The sequence below is a fragment of the Molothrus ater genome, chromosome 17 (assembly GCF_012460135.2).
Source record: "Molothrus ater isolate BHLD 08-10-18 breed brown headed cowbird chromosome 17, BPBGC_Mater_1.1, whole genome shotgun sequence".
Classification (NCBI taxonomy): domain Eukaryota; kingdom Metazoa; phylum Chordata; class Aves; order Passeriformes; family Icteridae; genus Molothrus; species Molothrus ater.
In genome coordinates this window covers 12012929-12030232 of record NC_050494.2, presented here as the reverse complement: position 1 = coordinate 12030232, position 17304 = coordinate 12012929, and the positions used below count along the sequence as shown (strand labels likewise).

General features: G+C 49.3%; 1 protein-coding gene across 1 annotated transcript; it reads right to left on the bottom strand.

Annotated features, from left to right (window-relative positions):
* Positions 1–3: 3 nt before the first annotated feature.
* Positions 4–16910, bottom strand: APCDD1L (APC down-regulated 1 like). Its single transcript, XM_036395509.1, has 4 exons — positions 16572–16910; positions 5727–5838; positions 4441–4999; positions 4–2116 (listed from the first exon to the last, which is right to left on the bottom strand). Exons 1-4 carry the CDS (start codon positions 16606–16608, stop codon positions 1352–1354), a joined length of 1473 nt encoding a protein of 490 aa, XP_036251402.1. The 5' UTR covers positions 16609–16910; the 3' UTR covers positions 4–1351.
* Between the last annotated feature and the right edge of the window lie 394 nt (positions 16911–17304).

Genomic DNA, 17304 nt, shown 5'->3' with positions numbered 1-17304 from the left:
ACATTTATGTCACAACTGTAATGCATTTAATAAGCTTCTCATTTGAATTATTAATGTACAGATCCCCCCAAAGTATTTTTGTGTTATAAACCCCATAATTTATCTAAGTACAAGCTGCAAGTTCGTACATACAGCATTAAGAAGGTGGCTATTGCATAGCTGCTTTAACAAAATATCTTTTGTGGGTAAGATATATAGGCTTATTTGGAGAGGATTTAGCTGCTGGAGAAGAGCTTCTCGAGGAAGTAATATGATGCTTAGCTGCAGCAGACAGGGAATATAATTTCATAGTTTGTCCTGCTTGTCAGTAGGAATCAGTTTGACCTGACTGTGCTGTCTGATCTGAGCATCTCTTCAGCTCATTGTTCACCAGAGGCAGATTTATAAAACATCTGTACAGGAATAAGGCTGGAAGTGACACTTTGAGAGGAGAGCTGGATCGACAACTGCTGTGCCAGTAACTGCAAAGGAGGCAGTGGGAATGCATGGCCTGAGAGGGCTGTGAGGGATCTTTCCCTTCCCAGGGCTCATGGTGACAGTGCCTGTGCTGGGCATGGCAGCAGCGACACGGGGACACTGCTGAGGGCTCACAGCCAGGCCAGCTCTGCACTGGAGAGCTGGGTAACACAGCAGGGATGCAGTGCTGCAGCCAGGGAATGCTGAGGCCTTGGAGCTGTGCATAGAAGTGTTTTCCATCTACTGTAATCTATGCTCAGGGCCAGGTGGAAAAGTCAAGCCCTCTATGAGAGCTGTTCTGGGCATCTCCAAGTGCAAAGACTGTTTGTGGGTCCCTGTGTGTGACATACACAGGCAAAGTGCGGAAAATATCTGTAAACTGCAAGAGGCATGTGAACCATGCCCTTCTCAAGAACACTTGCTGACTGTTTATTGCTGACTGACTCTGCAGATTAAATTTGCATGAACAGCAAAAAGGAGTGTGATGGGAGGGAACTTAACCTCAAAGAAACTCAGCAGCCAACACTTCGGATGTTTGAATTACATCTGAATCAAGCTCTTGATTAAATCTTAGCAATGTCAAAAGCTCAAAGCAGCAATTTTAATTGATGTCACTTTTTCCCCCCTTGTGTTGCTAAATTATCTGTTGCAATGTGCAGTGCATCCGTGTCAGTACATTAAATTTGCACGCAAAGAGGGGAGATTAGGCAATAAAGCCACAGGACAAATAGTGTGGAGTCAGGCATATCTCCTTGGCTTCATTCACTATTGGGTGTTTTTAAAAAGTGTTTCCAAATCTGAGTAAAACTGATTCCAGATGTGCTCATTTGAAGGATATAAAAATCACGCTAGCACCAAGATTTATCTGAATTCTGCATTGTACCTGAAGAGATAACTAGTCCCATCTTAGAAACAGAAGTGCTATAAACAATAAAAAGGCCACAGGCAAAGGTTTTAGTGCTTCAATCCCATTAGCATCCTTTCTTCCCACGTATTTCAGACTGATGTAGTTGGAGAATTCCTCCGAGGCTGCAGCACACTGGATCAGAGGGGCCTGGTAGGAGGTGGGCCGCTTGTCGGGGCTGTCGGGGCTGGAGCCGTCCGTGGGCCGCTCCCCGATGTAGAGGAGGCTGCGCTCCTGCGTGTCCTGCTCCGTTTTGAACAGCTCGTACTCGGTGTGGGGCAGCTTGATGCCCAGAGCCAAGCACCCGTTCGTGGCTGTTATATCCTGCTCCACGCCGGCGCTCCAGGAGCCCTCCAGCCCGCAGCTCCCGGGTTCCGAGGAGTTGAGCATCAGCACCGTCACCTGGTCCATCGGCGTCACCCGAGCCTGGGTGACTTTAAAAGCCAGCTCGGTGCCGCCGCGCACCTTGGAGGAGGGGATGCCCTGGCTGTAGTGCCCGGAGGCGTAGATGGTGAACGTGGACTGCCTGCAGAGCGGGTCGGAGTAGTGATAGTAGTGCCCTTCCCAGGTGTGGTTGTTGCCGTGGAATGTGAAGTACCTGGTGAGGAAGAGCACGGCCGGGCGCACCTCGCAGTGGGTGCTGACCCAGCTGCCGCTGAGCTGCATGGGCAGCGCGGCTCGGGCGGGCAGGATCGGGGGATGATGCTCATCGGCCCTGGAGATAATCCCGCACGCCGGGCAAGGCTGCACGTGGTGCTGCAGGAGACAGAAAACAACAGTTCTGCCAACTGGGAAGCAAAAAACTAATATAAAAAAAAAAAAAACCCTTCCAGAATATTTCAAAAGCTGCGACTCCCCTCGGCCGCAGCAGGGTGCGGAGCTGCGGGGAGCTTGGCAGGGCTGCCGAGCAGATTAAGGGGATAAAGCGCTGCCCTGCTCTTTGCTATTCTGGTAGCCGAAGGACACCACGCTGTGCCCTGAGGACAGCCCGGGGAGGAGCCCGGGGCAAGGGCAGAGCCGCAGCCAGGACGGGGAGCGCTCCCTGGGGACATCCAGGGGGCTCCCATCAGGTTTCCATGGAGAGCTGGGTGAGAATGAGGGCGCTGGGCGGTGCCAGAACAGAACCACGCCGCAGCTTTCGGCAGTGAAGGAGGCTGTGACACCGGCCGGGGAGAGCTCTGTCACCTCCGGGACAGCGCAAGGTGTTCTGCCTCCCCTCGCCCCGTTCCTGCCCCCGTTCCCACAGCCAGGGATGCGGGGGAGGACCGGGATAAGCCGGGAGGGGACGCGGGGTTTTGCCAGCAGCCGGAACGGGGGAAGGAAACTCGGGGACCCTGTGCAGAAGGAGGCCCTGACCTTCGCTTCCCCGCCGGGGCAGAGCTCTGAGTCAAACCAGCCCTGCCCTGATCCGCTGCCAGCAGGGGTTTTGCGTAGCTTGGAAATTTTTCTTGTACTTCATATATCACAACTGATTTATTTTTAAATAAGCAGGGTTGGAACATTATATAATTTTCTAGAACACGAGCTAATCTTTACTGAACTGTCATAGGCAAGAAGGTTAAATAACTCAGTAGTTAACTCTAGGGTGGGTAATTTACATGCAAGTTGATTGGAGTCTACTGTAATTTAGTCATTTTCAGCTTGCTTTACTGCTACTGTCACAGTAATGAGTGCTGACAGTACACAGTACATTATGGCTAAATAATCCCAGAAGTTGGCAAATATATATGCTCTCCTTAGGCAGGAAATTCTTTGATAATGAAAGGTAATTTGGGGAGAATGGGTTTCTTTAAAACAGATATAAATTTAAGGGGAAAAGAGTGATATTTTCAAAAAGAGAGTTAAAAAATAATTCCTGACATAGCTGTGTAACTCACCAGCACAGGCAAATGGATGTCAGTTCACAGAAAATAAAAAAATTAAAAAAAAAAGAAAAAAATTAAAAAAAGAAAGAAAAATCCTGTGCCCAATAAAATTATCACTATGGACATGGAGCCAAAACCCTTACTTGCTTAAACCAGTCGTGTGAAGTTATTTCTAATGTATGGCAGCTTCTAATTATGGCCAAGTGGTGACATCATGTGCGGGTCCATTGGAGAGCTGTTGGCTGATTAATTACAGGGCTGCATTCAGAGAGTGAATTTCAGTATCTTTAGGTTTGGTTTTAAATTAACTTTTAAAAGTATTTATGTTTACCATCTGGTTTTGCTCATATATATGGTTTTGGCCCAAGATAATACAAGTTTAACCAATTTGAGAATGTTACTTTTGAGAGGGAGAGGAGTGTTGCTCTGTGTTCTTTGAAGTTCAGTTGGTGTGGTTCAAGGTGTGGGGAAATGCTGCCCCAAAATATTTTTTTTTTTTAATTTATTTCCCTTCTATCTGACAAAGTTCAGAGAGGTTTTTTCACCCCATCTCACTGCTCCACCATATTTCTGTTTTGATCGGCTTCGATTTGGATGGAAAGCTGCTTTCGTGGGAATAAACTAAGGTGCTATAAAACAAAATAGAATAGAATAAAAGGCAACCAAAGTCTGCTGCTCAGTTTTATGTATATCAAAATGGAAGTCTGCTTCCTATGTAATAACATTAATGTATTGGGGCCAAGTTCCTGTGCTACTGGCATTGCAGCAAGGGCTGAAGAGTTAACGGCAGATCCCTTGTTCCCCTCAGCCTGGAGCACACCCCAAGGAGCAAGGAGAGGGCAGAGCAGATGAAGGGCAGAGCAGACGGGCTCTAACAATGTGCAGCCTGAAGCCTTCACTGACTTTGGTGCTGGAGACAAGGAAAATGCATTTCCTAGGAAAACACTGGCCCAACAAAAGCTGGTAGCTCCAGGCCCACGTCAGTGCAGCCTTGTTTCCCATGTTGGCTTTGCTGAGCTTTCACCCACCCTGGTCCTGTCCTCTCAGGAAGGCAGAGGGTGAACCCCGCATGCCCCAGGTTCCCACCCCGCCTCACCCGCGTGTCCGTAGGACTGCGGGGACCAAGCACTGCAAGGAGTGACTGGAACAGCCAGGGAATGGCCGACAAAGCCCTGGCGCAGCGAGGAGGGGACCGTGCAAAGGCCTCATCCTTACCAGGGCGCTCTGCAAGGGGCGCTGGTAGCCGGTGGGGCGGTAGTGCAGCCTCTCCCCCCAGTCCGTGTGGATGTCCCCCAGGTAGAGCTCCTCCACCAGCCGGCTCCCGCTCTGCTGCGGCTGCAGCAGCGGCTGGAAGTGCCTCTCCACTCGCACCAGGCTCAGCTCGTGCATGGCGAAGCCCAGGGCCGCGGTGCAGTCGCGCTCGGTCTTGGCGCTCAGCACCTCGTACAGGGCTCCGGGAGCCCAGGAGCGCCCCGGGGGCAGGAACCCGCGGCAGCCCTCGCCAGAGGTCTGGTTGATCCGGGAGGCCACCTCCCGCATGGCCTTCGGGCTGTGGAACACGATGCCCACTTTGTGGAGGTGGTAGTCGGCCTCGGTGGCGCCGCGGGTGATCCAGGAGGCCTGGCGCAGCCGGAGCTTGCCCTTGATGACCAGCGAGTAGGACGGGTCGCGGCAGGACGGGTCCCAGTAGTAGAACTGCAGGGCCTTGAAGAGCCGGTTGGTGTAGAAGAGGTAGGATCGGGTCAGGAACTCGGGTCCCGGCCGCACCTCACACCTGTGGGGAAGGCAGCGCTGAGCCATGGGGAATGGGGAGAAATCCCTCCCAGGGCAGCTGGGGTGCGGGAGCGGGGTGAGCAGAGCTGGAGCAGCTTCCTGGGCAAAAGCATGTGGGAACACATGGTGGCCACCTGCGGGTGGCTTTACAGTCTGGGCATCGGCTACTAAAATCTAAAAGTGATGGACAGAGGCCTTACACTTCAGGCATGTCCACAGGAGGAGTGCGGAGGGCAGCAGGAATTAAGGCTGCTCTGCCCGTTTGAGCTGCACCCCGAACGGGGAAAGAGCAGGTGGCTCTAGGGACACCCTGGAGTCCCAGCCCTCCTCCAGATGGGAATGAGGACTTGGGAAGGGGAAAAGGAAACTCTCTTCTTGTTGCCGAACAGTTTGCTGTATGGGGATGGGCAGAAGCTGTGCTGAGGGGCTGGGGCCTCTGGGGGTCCATTCTGAGGTTCTCAGTGGTCTGGGGATGCATTCCCAGTGGATGGGGATGCCTTCCCAGGAGAACGAGGTGGCTTACCCGGGGTGTTAAGGGAGAGTTCCCGGGTATCTGGGGCCCTTTGAGATAATGTTCCTTCCCAGGTATGGGGTGTCTTCCCGTGGTTTTAGGGGCGCATTGTCAGGGGAGAGGGGCGGGCTCCCAGGGTCTGGGAGTGCCTTCTCGGGGTTTGGGGCGCGTTTTCGGAGTGCGGGGGTGCCTTACCCGGGCTCTGGGGGTGCCTTACCCGGTGGAGACCCAGCGCCCCTCCAGGCGGGGCGGCAGCCGCGCGGCGGTCCCGGCGCTGTCCTGCAGGTGGCGCAGCTGCTGGCGGCAGGGCGGCTCCGCGGCCGCGCAGGCTGCGGGACACGGGGGAGGGAGCGGGGTCAGCGCGGCCGGGGCAGCGCCGAGCGGAGCCCCCCGACCGCCGAGCCCAGCGAACGGAGCCCGCTCAGCACCAAAGCCTTAGCTAAGGACACGCGGGGTGTTAGTTCACTCAAGTTTTCCGACTTGAGTTTCGTCTGAATCCAGCTGGTTTTTAGATGAAATCTTCAAATAACACGGAGCGCTCTTTGTTCGTGTTCTTCCCCTCTGATGCTATTGTTGAGGCAGTGGCTGGAACGGGGAATTACAGCATGGGAACGCTGGCCTTGCCTGTCGCCCGCCATAAGGACAGTAATTCTGTCACTTACCTCATTTCCCATAACAACGGATGTTATTGGCTTAGGGAATGTGTGAACACTCAGCTAAATCCTGAAGACCTTTGCATGCACGCACACATATGTACATCTATTCCTATACATTATTCACTCTTTGCTTAAGCTCTCCATGACACTCACTGCAGGCCTGCTTCTCTAAGAAACTTGGGATTTCCCTATTCATGGCACCATGGAATGAGCTGTTGGTGAAGCTCCTCCCGAAACCCCACTGATTCTCTGTGGTACAAGTGACCCTGGTTCCAGTGGAGCTCAGCCCAGCCAGGGCTTTATGAGCCCAGATGGGGTTCATTGGCTCCAGCTGTACTTTGCATTTTACCCAGGAGTGTGCTGGACATTTTGAAGCCAACTTTTATTCACTCCATACCAGTGTTAGGACACAGGTTGCTTTCCAGCCTGCTTATCAGCTGGAACAAAAGATCCAATATCTCTGTGTCGCCCTCCCACAGAATGAGGATGTGAAAGGTTTCCTGTGCCTCAGTCCAGGAGATGAACACACAGAGTCACAATATACAAACTCTGGACCAAGTCAGGTAGGAATTCAGTAATTAAATACCTGCTGTGCAAGTCAAAGGCTCCTGGAGAGGGAGCCCCACTAAAACCCCTCTAAGAGGAGAGGGAATCCCACTCAATAACTTCAGACTTTTATCTGATGGACAAATTCAGCCGCTTCACTATGGTGCTGCCATTTGTGAAGGTTTTAGAGACCACTTGAAATGTATTTATGTAGACTTGAACACACAAAGCCTGAACTACTACAAAAGGAATAAACACTTGGAGAGGGAAGCCCCCAGTGAAGCAGGAGAGCTGTACCCAAAGGCCAGGGAAAGCAGCCTTGCGTTTTCTGGTCCCTCACCCTGCACTGGAGTGCATGAAACAGCTGGAAAGACACATTATTAGAGTTCGGGGCTCTTTGGGGAGCAGGCTCACAACTGCACGGCTCTCACCATCCTTAAGGGCTGGACGAGGTGAGCAGGCACAGCCAACTCCTTCGCAATTGCTTGCACTCATGCTTTCTAAAATGCAGTTCCTGTGATTCTTCATGTGAAAATGGAAAAATATGGGATGACAAAACCCACTGCTATTAGTTAAAGCTCTAATTTGGCAGCTGCAGCATGTGTGAGGCTGCCCCATGGGTGCCTATTTAGGAGAGCCATTAGGAGCTGGGGATCTGTGTCCTCATCCCAGCTCTGCCATGACTTTACTCTGTGGTCCTGTGTGCTCCCTACTCCCAGAGCTTTTTTTTAAACTCACACTCAGAATATGCCAAGATTCATTTGACTGCCCTAAGAGGCCTAAACACTGGAGAGTCATCAGAACAAGGAAAGTCCAAACTGAACCACACTTCAAACAAACACAAAATTATTATCCTAGAGAATACAGTAAACTAAAAAGTAACTGTATTCGTATTAGAGGTAATAATGGACATAAGGGCCAAATTTGCTCTTGCCCATAACCACAGAAAGACTCCAGAGGTATCAGTGCAGTCTATAGATACATAGAATGCAGCTATAAAATATACAGGATATAACCCAGTCAAGTCACAAACTGAGCTCTGCGTGTGTTTATTGCAGCAGAAGCCCCAATATCTCGCTGAACCCTTCCTGCTACTCTTGGCAGAAACACTAATGATCTACATTGTTTGGGAGCAATGACACTTTGGCAATGCAAGCAATGAATTTTGACACATTCAATACAAAAGGGAATTTTTATAATTGGGATAAAACTTCATGGGGAAAGAAAAAAAAAAAGCCTCCAGAATGTAAATATTTGACATGATGGGAATTCCTAGGGATTTGGTCTTACTTAATTGTGCACAAGACTCCAAGCTGGATGCATCCTCAAACCAAAAGCTATTGGCTTGTGTCCAAAATTTGTGGCTGCTTTTTTCTCTCTCAAATACTCCAGCCCCACCAGATCCAAACATCCTTTCAAGCTAGAAAAGTTTAGTCCCAGACCTAAAATCTGTAGTTAGAGCCCCTCTCTATTCCAAGAGCAGCATAAAGTGGCTGTCACTCATATGTCACTCTGTTACTCAGCCCCTGGTAAAGTGCATCAGAGCAGCTCCTCTTTCTTAAGAGAGACACAAATTAACTGCTCTATAGAGTTCTCAGGCAGGAGGAAGGAATTATTCACAATTCATCTTCAAGACAAAAATCCTCATTCATAGGAAAATCTAAAAAAATGCCTGACTGTGATCTCTCCCCCTCGCTCGCTCTGCCGTCCGTCTGTATCGATTAACCACAAGCGTTTCCAGAGAGCTCCCCAGCACAGCCCTTAGACAAAACAGGGGCTTTTCCCAGCTTTCCAGTGTGTGCTGCATCCCAAGGAGCAGCCCAAAGCCTTGGAGCAAGGAGCTGCACAAGCACCCAGGCAGGGAGTGGCAGAGCTGGGAACTGCTCATCACCACCATCAGCACAAACCCAACCAAGCCTGGAGCAAACAGCACCAGCAGCAGCTGCTGACCAACCATTCCAACCCTCACTTGTGTAAACCACTTTCAGGAAAATCAGATCCATGGCATCAAATTGACAAGAAGGGCAGAACTGGAAATTCTCAAATTCTCCTCACAGCAAATTGTTGGTAAAATTAAGGTGGAAGATTTCGAGGCAACAGCCAAGCCTGGAAATGAGAGCCTTGTGCTACACAAGAGCTGTGTGCTCCAGATGCAGAGCCACTTCTCACTTCTAAAGGAAAAAACCATCAACCAAGAGAGAAATGCTGTCGTATTCCTCCTTGGAAACAAATCTTGTTTGTGCTCCCCCAAGCAGATTGACTCTGGAAAAAAGCGAAGTTGAGTCACACATCTGTTTCTTCATAAATGGAGGAGAAAATGCATATATTACAGTTTGCAACAAATTAGTTACTGTGGATCAGCTCTTCTCCAGAGCTAGATTGTTTAATCTGTTACATGTTATTGCCTCCTATGGCCAGAATTTATCATTCCCATTTATAATTCTAATGTTTCAGTTAGTCACCCATTCACAGGGATAAGATCAGGGCCTGAAGTCACGGAGCATTACCCATTTCTTCATTTAGAGATGACATAAAACCTTTGATATTTTCTGAGGAATGTTCAGACTGGAAAGAAATAGGCGATAAGAAATGTATCAATGTATTTTGCATAAGTGAATTATGTTTTTCCACACAGACTTCATTAACACAGCAAAACAGTGTTTCTTTAGCATTTTTCTCTCCTGAGAGCACACAGAACAGATTTTGGGTTAGCCACTGAAGGAATAAGCATTCTTTTAGAAGCAAACAAAATGGTTGTATTTAGCAAATCAATTTTTCTTGCATTTGTGTGGAGATTAAGTTAGTAGTGCCTTTAATTCACTCAGAAAAAGGCATTCTCAAGAGAATAGCTCTGTGGGAAGAGATAAATTTTATATTATAATGTTATAAAGTTATAAAATTTAAATATAACCCACTGGGGATGGAAAAGTGTATCACAGCAGAACCTTGCATTTTGCCTATATGCAAACTGAACACAGTTCAGGACAGGACTTAAGCACACGCTTAAGTCTAATTGGTTGCAGTGAAACTTAAGCATGTGCTTGAAATTAAGCCAGTGCATGAGCATTTTTCCTGATTAGTAATGCCTCCCTGAACTGAAGCCAGAATGTGGTCAAGTGGTTGAGGGAGGATGCCAGTGCTTTCACTGGAGCACTGTTTGGTTTCTGGAAAAGTATTTCTATTATTCATCCATTCTCTTATTTGTCTGTAAAACAGGTATTTTCACACTTAGCTGTTTCACCATTCTGGTGCTCAGTTCATGATATTCATAAAATGCTTTGAATTCACGAAACGTTTCTCAGTTATGCCCTCAGGGCTGGCACAGTAACTGTATTACCCATGAACTATCATTGCAGAGCATCATCCTGAGTTTCCTCTGCACAGCTGAGCATAATCACACATGAAATCCTGCAGATCCTAAGAGGAAGCTCAGCCGACTCAAAAGTCCCAAGTAGTTTGGGATTTTAGAGAAGTTTTCAAAACGTACTTTCCCCACATACACTTAGCACAATGGCACATGAGTTCAGACATCCCATTCTATGGTTTTAGCCTGGCTTTGTTCTAAGGCTGTGAGCACTGCCTGATCTGTCTCATATCCAAAATTAAAATAGTGAAGGGCTCGTGGTGAGTTGCCTGGGGGTTTTAAAGGCACTAGAGAAGTAAATATTTTGCTCTTGGAATAATGGAATCATGTCTTTTTCTCGTTAAGTGCTAGGTCCAGCAACAGATGACAAGACAGATGGGATTTGTGGTAGGGAAGGGAAGGAAGGAGAAGCACCCCAAAGATCTTCATCAGTATAAACTACATTTAAATAAAATGGCTTCTTAAAACTGCCTCTCTGGCTGTTTACCCCAAAGACAACCAAGCCTAACACTATAAAGGGGATTCAAGAGCTTGATCCCAGTTTTACTGAAGTCTGTAAATGGCAAATATTTCATCTATATTCTTTAATTCAAATGAGTCGGAAACTCAACAGAAAAAACAGCCCATGGATGTGAAATTAATGCCACACTGTTGTTATGAATGTATAGAGCACCCATGCAGGTTTTGGCAGCACCCCTGAACCCCTGCACAGACACTTTATTAGTGGCTATCATGGCCATTTGTAATAGTGATGGCTAAGCATATTTTTTCCTGGAGTGCTTTGAAGAGCAGAACCAGTAATCAGCCATGGCTTGGCTATAAAATGTCAACCTCATTTCAAACGTCTAAATCACTCACATGGACCAAGAGTGCAGAGAGGACCACCCACCACATAATATTAACATAAACAGAGCATTTACCCAAAGCAAAATGAGCAACTGGAACTGGCGGGAGTTGAGAGTAGAACAACAACAAATGATGAGGGGGTGGGAGGGATTGAGTTACAAAAGAAGATTAAAAGAGCAGAGTACATATAGCCTGGCTGAGCAAGATGGATATGATAACAGCCTATAAATATTCACAAAGCACAAACACCAAGGAAAGGAAGGAATTCCTTGCAGTGAATAAAAGGATTCTGTTGGGAGTGAATGAAGAGAGGAAAAACATGTGGCCTGTATGGCAGAGTGAACTTCTCGAGGCACAATAATGTAGTAGGCAGCCTAAGTCCACTTGCTTGGCAGGATTTGAGGGATTGAGCAGAGCATTAGTTCAGCAGGGAACAACCCGCTCTTGGCAGGGAGTTGGCGGGATAATCTGAGTGGCCTTTCAGTCTCCCACTGCTATGGAGCTGTCCCAGTTCCCTGCTCCCACGGGGGACAGCTGCTCTCCTGTGTAAGCACATTGTTCACTGTCCTCCTCTTCAGAATCCCTGCCTGGCCTCCATGGGACTAGAAGTGAGGGCTGGATGCACAAAGGCATTTAGGGATGTACAGACCTAAGGGACTGCAATAGGTACTAAACTGCTGGACACAGCTGGGAATCCCAGCAGGTCCCTGCCATGTCAAGTACTCACTGCTGAAAATCTAAGTCCAGGAAATTAGGTTATAAACCCACTAAAGCAAGAACAATCCTTTTGTTCTCTCTTTATTTAGCACCTAACACAACAGGACTCTTGGCGCTGCTGCAAGGATACTGTTTATAGTAATAAAAATAGGATCTAATAGGATCTAATATTCTGAGGCTACTTGGCTCCTGCAAAGCCAAGGATGAGAAGGGCATTCAAAAGCAGTCATAGCAGAAGGCATCCTCAGGAAAAAAGCTCTGCAGAAAGGAGGAAACTGATCCAGGGCCCACACCAGCAATACACACACGTTTAACTTAGAGCCACAAGTGACCACAGAAAAAGGTTACTTGTTCAGCTGGAGCACAGAATTAAAGTTACTTCTAACATGTGTTTTGGGGTCTGGGTGTGGTTTCTAGATAGCCTGAAATTTCAGTCTACTGTTTTGCCTGTCCACATCAGCCAAGTTTTGATGTGTTCCAGTTCTCCTAAACTCTGCCGACAGATGCTAAAATCAGAGCTGACATTCAACCTACGTGCTGCATAATCTAATAACAGGACTTGTGCTACTCAAAACTAACAAATTCTGGGAGCTTTTCTGCAGCAAAACCTTGCTGTCATTTATATTCTCATCTGTCTTTTCCAGGCAGCCTAACTGGGAAATATGTTGTTTTTTTTTTTCTCTGAAAAGCTTTAAAAACAACATGTCATTGTGTTTTTGTACCAACAGGGGAGAGCCAAGCCGTAATTTGCTTGTCCAGCACTTGTGGATTTAGTGAGAGTGTGAACAAGGTGAATCCAATTGTCTCAGTGGGGAGCTTGGTGTATACATTGATCCCAGACTGCCAGGAGAAAGCTGCTTCCAAAGACCACAGTCTTGGAGTTAGACAAGGCCAAAATGTCACACATTTGTCAATGTTTCTTATTAACCCAGGAGAAACCATGGGGGACTTTTTCAGTGCTTGACATACACTCAAGTTTAAAGCATTATTTTAATATCTAAACTCAAGCAAATCTCTTCAAGCACTCTGTGGTGAGACTTCTCCTGTTGATTTATGTCCCCTCACACCAGCTGTAAGTAGAGGCTGCACCAATCCAGATATCTGTCTAACAGTGCCACAGGAGCTGAGCTTCTTTACAGCATTCAGTTTCAGCTGAATTCAAACCTGTGATGATTCAATGAGCTATTCACTGAAAATGAGAAAACACCGCTATGAAAGCCACAATTATCACACCATCACCCTGCTAAAACTCAAAAATAATGATGGATTTCAACCCTCTTATCACTTAACACCCTGAAGCTCTGGCATTTCAAATAGATATCAGAGCTTCTTTTCTAAGACACAGAAACAGAACTTCTCTAATTTTGCATTTTAAACCATGAGACTTTTTAACTCCTTACAGAAAATAAAACCCACAGATTGCAGCTTACTAACCCCTCAGATCTTACACAAATTAAAATGGGAAGAGAAGGAGCTGTTCTATGAATCATATTTTCAGTTTCTGGCAGCACTCTTAGCCTACAGAAGAAGGGTTACACATTGAAATTCTCACGTTCTCACTGTCAGTTTCTTGGGATTATTATATCTGAGATACACCATCTTAAAATCAGGAAGTTTCTCTTCTTTCATACCTTTATCTTCCTCAGCAAATGAGTAAGAAAACCAAAGCACTTGTGTAAAAGCATTGTATAGGTGCTTCCTAATTTTGAGGTTGATTTTAGCAGTGATTGTATCTCACCCATGAAAGCTCTGTCTTTATAGATGACATATGCTTTGTTGTGGGGAAACACAGGATCCCACTGAAAGCAAAACCTCTTTCCAAACTTTGTTCTGCCAGATGCAGCCTCCCCTAGCATTGGATTCCAGCTTTGGTTTTCTTCACAGCAATTTCTGGCTTTTGAAAATCTCCTTACTCAACAATTTGTGCTTGTGGGGAAAATATAGAAACCACACAATATTTTTTTCCCTTGTGCTTTTTTTACCTCTCAGCCCTGTTTTTATCTATATCCATATACTCTGAAACGTGGCTAACCCTATAATTATTGAAAGAACAAATTGAATCATATCACACAATCCAGCATAGCACATTAGTTGTTGATTTTTTTTGGCCTGAGAAATGAAGAATAAAAACCACCAACTTGATAAAAATAATTAGCTAAGTAAACATTAACCAAATAAATATTTGAACCAAAGACAATGATGTTGGTTTAGCAGTAAGAACAGATATATTATTGTGTAAATAGACACACATCTCTGTGCTGAGTGTTGTTCTATCACTTATGGGATTCTCTTGCTAATCTCTTAACTGAATGCAACTGATCTTATTTTACCTCAACATTGTCACTTTCAAACTTAAAAATAAACATTGAAAGCAAGAACAGATCTTTTATGTTAAAACCATGTAGGAGAAGCTACACATGAAAAATATCAGTGCAGTGTTATTGGAATGTACAGACTTTCATGAAAGCTTAGGTAAAACTCAGCAGGTCTCTGGGGACATTTCCAGGAATGAGTGATTCTTTTCTGGAGGAGACTCCAAAGTCAGATCCAGTTACCTAACTGAAGTGGTTTTTCAACTAATTATGCACTGGTGTCATGCTCATGCTAATGTTCAGCCTTATGCAAAATGCAGAATGCCAGTCTTGCTCACAGTGAGCAAAGCTTGCTTTGATTTTAATGAGTTCTGGGTCTGCCTTAGGTATTTAAACAGTTACTTTGAGGTTCAGTTTCTGTTCTTACTGAAATCAATGGAAATTCTCTCACTGACATCGGATGCAAGAAGCAGAGAGTTTAGACTGAACTAAGAGAAACTGCATAAGGATTTAAGAAAGAATTATTCTAATTAGACTTCAGTGAGTAAACTTACATAATGCAGTATAACAGATTTCTGAGCAGAGCAACTTGAGCTAGTAAGATACTTAGAGGATTCATATTTCTCAGCTTTATTTGACAAAAACACATGACAAAGATCCCACGTAAGAACAGGAAAGTAACTCTACAGAAGTGCCCTGCTCAGAGATTTCTTTCCATAGTCTGGTCCTTTACACTTAATGCAAGTAATGTCCAATAGCTCTCACTACACCGTTCTTTTGCCTTGATCACTAAGCCCTGAGCTGGAGAGGCGAGCCAGTGTGGTTTTGCTGCCCAAAACCTCAGATGAGTGAAATAAGTGGTAGAAAGAGCAGTAGAAACCAGGTGCCTGGATTTTCAGTGTCCAGACTGCACAAGGCCCTCAGGGACATCCTCCCACCCTTCCTTTCACCTGTCCCTTCTGTTCACGAGTCTCAACCAAGGGTCTTCTCTGCATTTCCTAGGAAAATACTGTCTGAGGATAGAGGAGTCTCCCTCTGACTCTGCTCTTTGTCGTAAACAAATAAAGAAAGAAAGAAAAATAAACAAAGAAATAATTTTGTGTATTTTTTCATAGCACAGTTGCCTTTGTTTTCCCATTTGGTCTCTTAAGCCAGAACCTTTTCTTCTGAAACTGCTCCAAGAACCGTGGGGTTGAAAGATACCTTTCTGAGAGAGAGCTGCAAAGATGCAGCTTGTGCTGCCCCGCGAGTCTGTCTGCACAGCTGGGGCTCAGAATCAGGTCTCTGGAGCAGGAGGCTACTTGTGAGGTTGTCCCTTGCCAGAGCAGGTGCTGGAGCCTCCCAAGGAGAATTCCCAGCTCCAGTGAAAATCACTTCTAAGCCCTTCCTGCGGCGAAACTCTGCTCGATGCTCTCCGTGCACCACACGCGGGACAGGAACGAGTTGCGGTGACAAAGGGGATGCCCGACTGCCTCTGCCAGCACCTCGCTGGGCAGCTCAGCACCGGACCGCCAGCCCTTCTGGCATCCCTGCACGGCGCTCACTCCTTCGGAAAAGGCTTCAGGGGTTCTGTCCCCGCTCCCAATCGCACAGTTCGGGGGCAGCAACCCGGGGCTCCGGGGCGCTCCCAGCCCGTCCCTGCCCCGGCGAGCGGCGCTGGGGCTGCGGAGCTCCCGGCACTCCGCGGGTGCACGGCGGGGAAACCTGTCCGGGCCGGCGGGCACCGAGGCTGAGGGAAACCCTGCCCGGGCCGGCGGGAACCGAGGCTGAGGGAAACCCTGCCCGGGCCGGTGGGCACCGAGACTGAGGGAAACCCTGCCCGGGCCGGCGGGCACCGAGACTGAGGGAAACCCTGCCCTGCCCGGGCCGGCGGGAACCGAGGCTGAGGGAAACCCTGCCCGGGCCGGCGGGAACCGAGGCTGAGGGAAACCCTGCCCTGCCCGGGCCGGCGGGAACCGAGGCTGAGGGAAACCCTGCCCGGGCCGGTGGGCACCGAGGCTGAGGGAAACCTGCCCTGCCCGGGCCGGCGGGAACCGAGGCTGAGGGAAACCTGCCCTGCCCGGGCCGGCGGGCACCGAGGGTGCGGGAAACCTGCCCGGGCCGGACTGAGGGAAGTGCCCCCGCCCGTGCACCGAGGCTGAGGGAAACCCTGCCCGGGCCGGGCGGGCACCGAGGGTGACCCGGGCAGGGAGCGGCGAGCGAGGAGCTCCGGGCGCCAGGTGCCTCTGCCCGGGCGGGGGCACCCCGGGATCCCTGTCCCGGCGCCGGCCCCACCGAGACCCGCCGTGCGACTTCCTCCTGGTCCCCTCGCCCCCTCCTCGCCGCTTCTTTGCACCCTCTTCGCACTCCCCTTGCATTTTCCTGCATCCTCCTCCCCAGTCCGCTGCGCTCTCCTCGCACACTTCTTGCACACTCCTCGCTGTCCCTCTGCACTCCCCATAAAGTCGGTCCCGTTGCATTCCAACCCCTTGCACCCTCCTGCCCGCTCCTGCCCCTTCACTGTGCCCGGATGGGTGAGGGAGGCGACGGGGAACCTCATGAGGGTACGAACCCGACTCCGCCACCCGCTCGCCCTCCCGTCCTCTCGCCGCGGGACGGCACCGGCCGCCGGTGGCACCTACCTACGAGCAGCCCTGCGAGCCACCAGCACCGGACCATGGTGCCCGCTGTGTGTCCCGGCCAGAGGCGCGATCGCCGCCGGTGCCCGCGGAGCTCAGCGGGGCGCGGCGCCCGGCGGTGCAGCCATGGGCCGCCTCCGGCGCTCCGGTGCCCGCGGCGGAGGCACCCCGGCTTCAGTCCGCAGGCGTCCTGCTCAGCCCGAGCCTTGCGAAGGGATAAAGGGGGGGCGAAAAAAGAAAAGTATATATTTTAAAATAAAGCACCGCAGCCCACCCCGCCTTCGCCGAGGAGCGCGTCCCCCCGGCTGCTGATGGCTTTAATGGAGCTTGGCAGCCACAGGTTCCCGCTGCCAGAAGAGGTGGAGACTCCGCCGCCTGCGCCCCACATGCGGCCGCGCACCGCACACGCGGGGGAGGAGGAGGAGGAGAAGGAGGAGGAGAAGGAGAAGGGCAGTCCCGGCCCGGCACCACAGATCGAGATGGACGCCCGCCTCGGGACTGGCGCTTCTCCCTCACGGACCGGCCCCACCTCAATCGACCTGCGGCCGTGGGGCTGCCCGGGCCCCCGAGGTCTTGGAGGCCGTTGGGGGGTAGGTCTGCGCTGTGGGACGCCATGAGGGGATCGTCCCTCTATCCCCACGCCATGAGGGGATCGTCCCTCTATTCCCATGACATGAGGGGATCGTCTCGTCAGCCCCACGCCATGAGGGGATCATTCCTCCATCCCCAAGCCATG

What these genes read in the sequence shown, in the direction of transcription:
- APCDD1L (XM_036395509.1), bottom strand. Translation starts at nt 16,608, where the DNA reads ATGGTCCGGTGCTGGTGGCTCGCAGGGCTGCTCGTAG. An exon ending in GCTCGCAGGGCTGCTCGTAG is followed by an intron (nt 5,839 to 16,571) that starts GTAGGTGCCACC and finishes CGTGTCCCGCAG; the next exon opens with CCTGCGCGGCCGCGGAGCCG. An exon ending in GCCCCTTGCAGAGCGCCCTG is followed by an intron (nt 2,117 to 4,440) that starts GTAAGGATGAGG and finishes TGTCTCCTGCAG; the next exon opens with CACCACGTGCAGCCTTGCCC.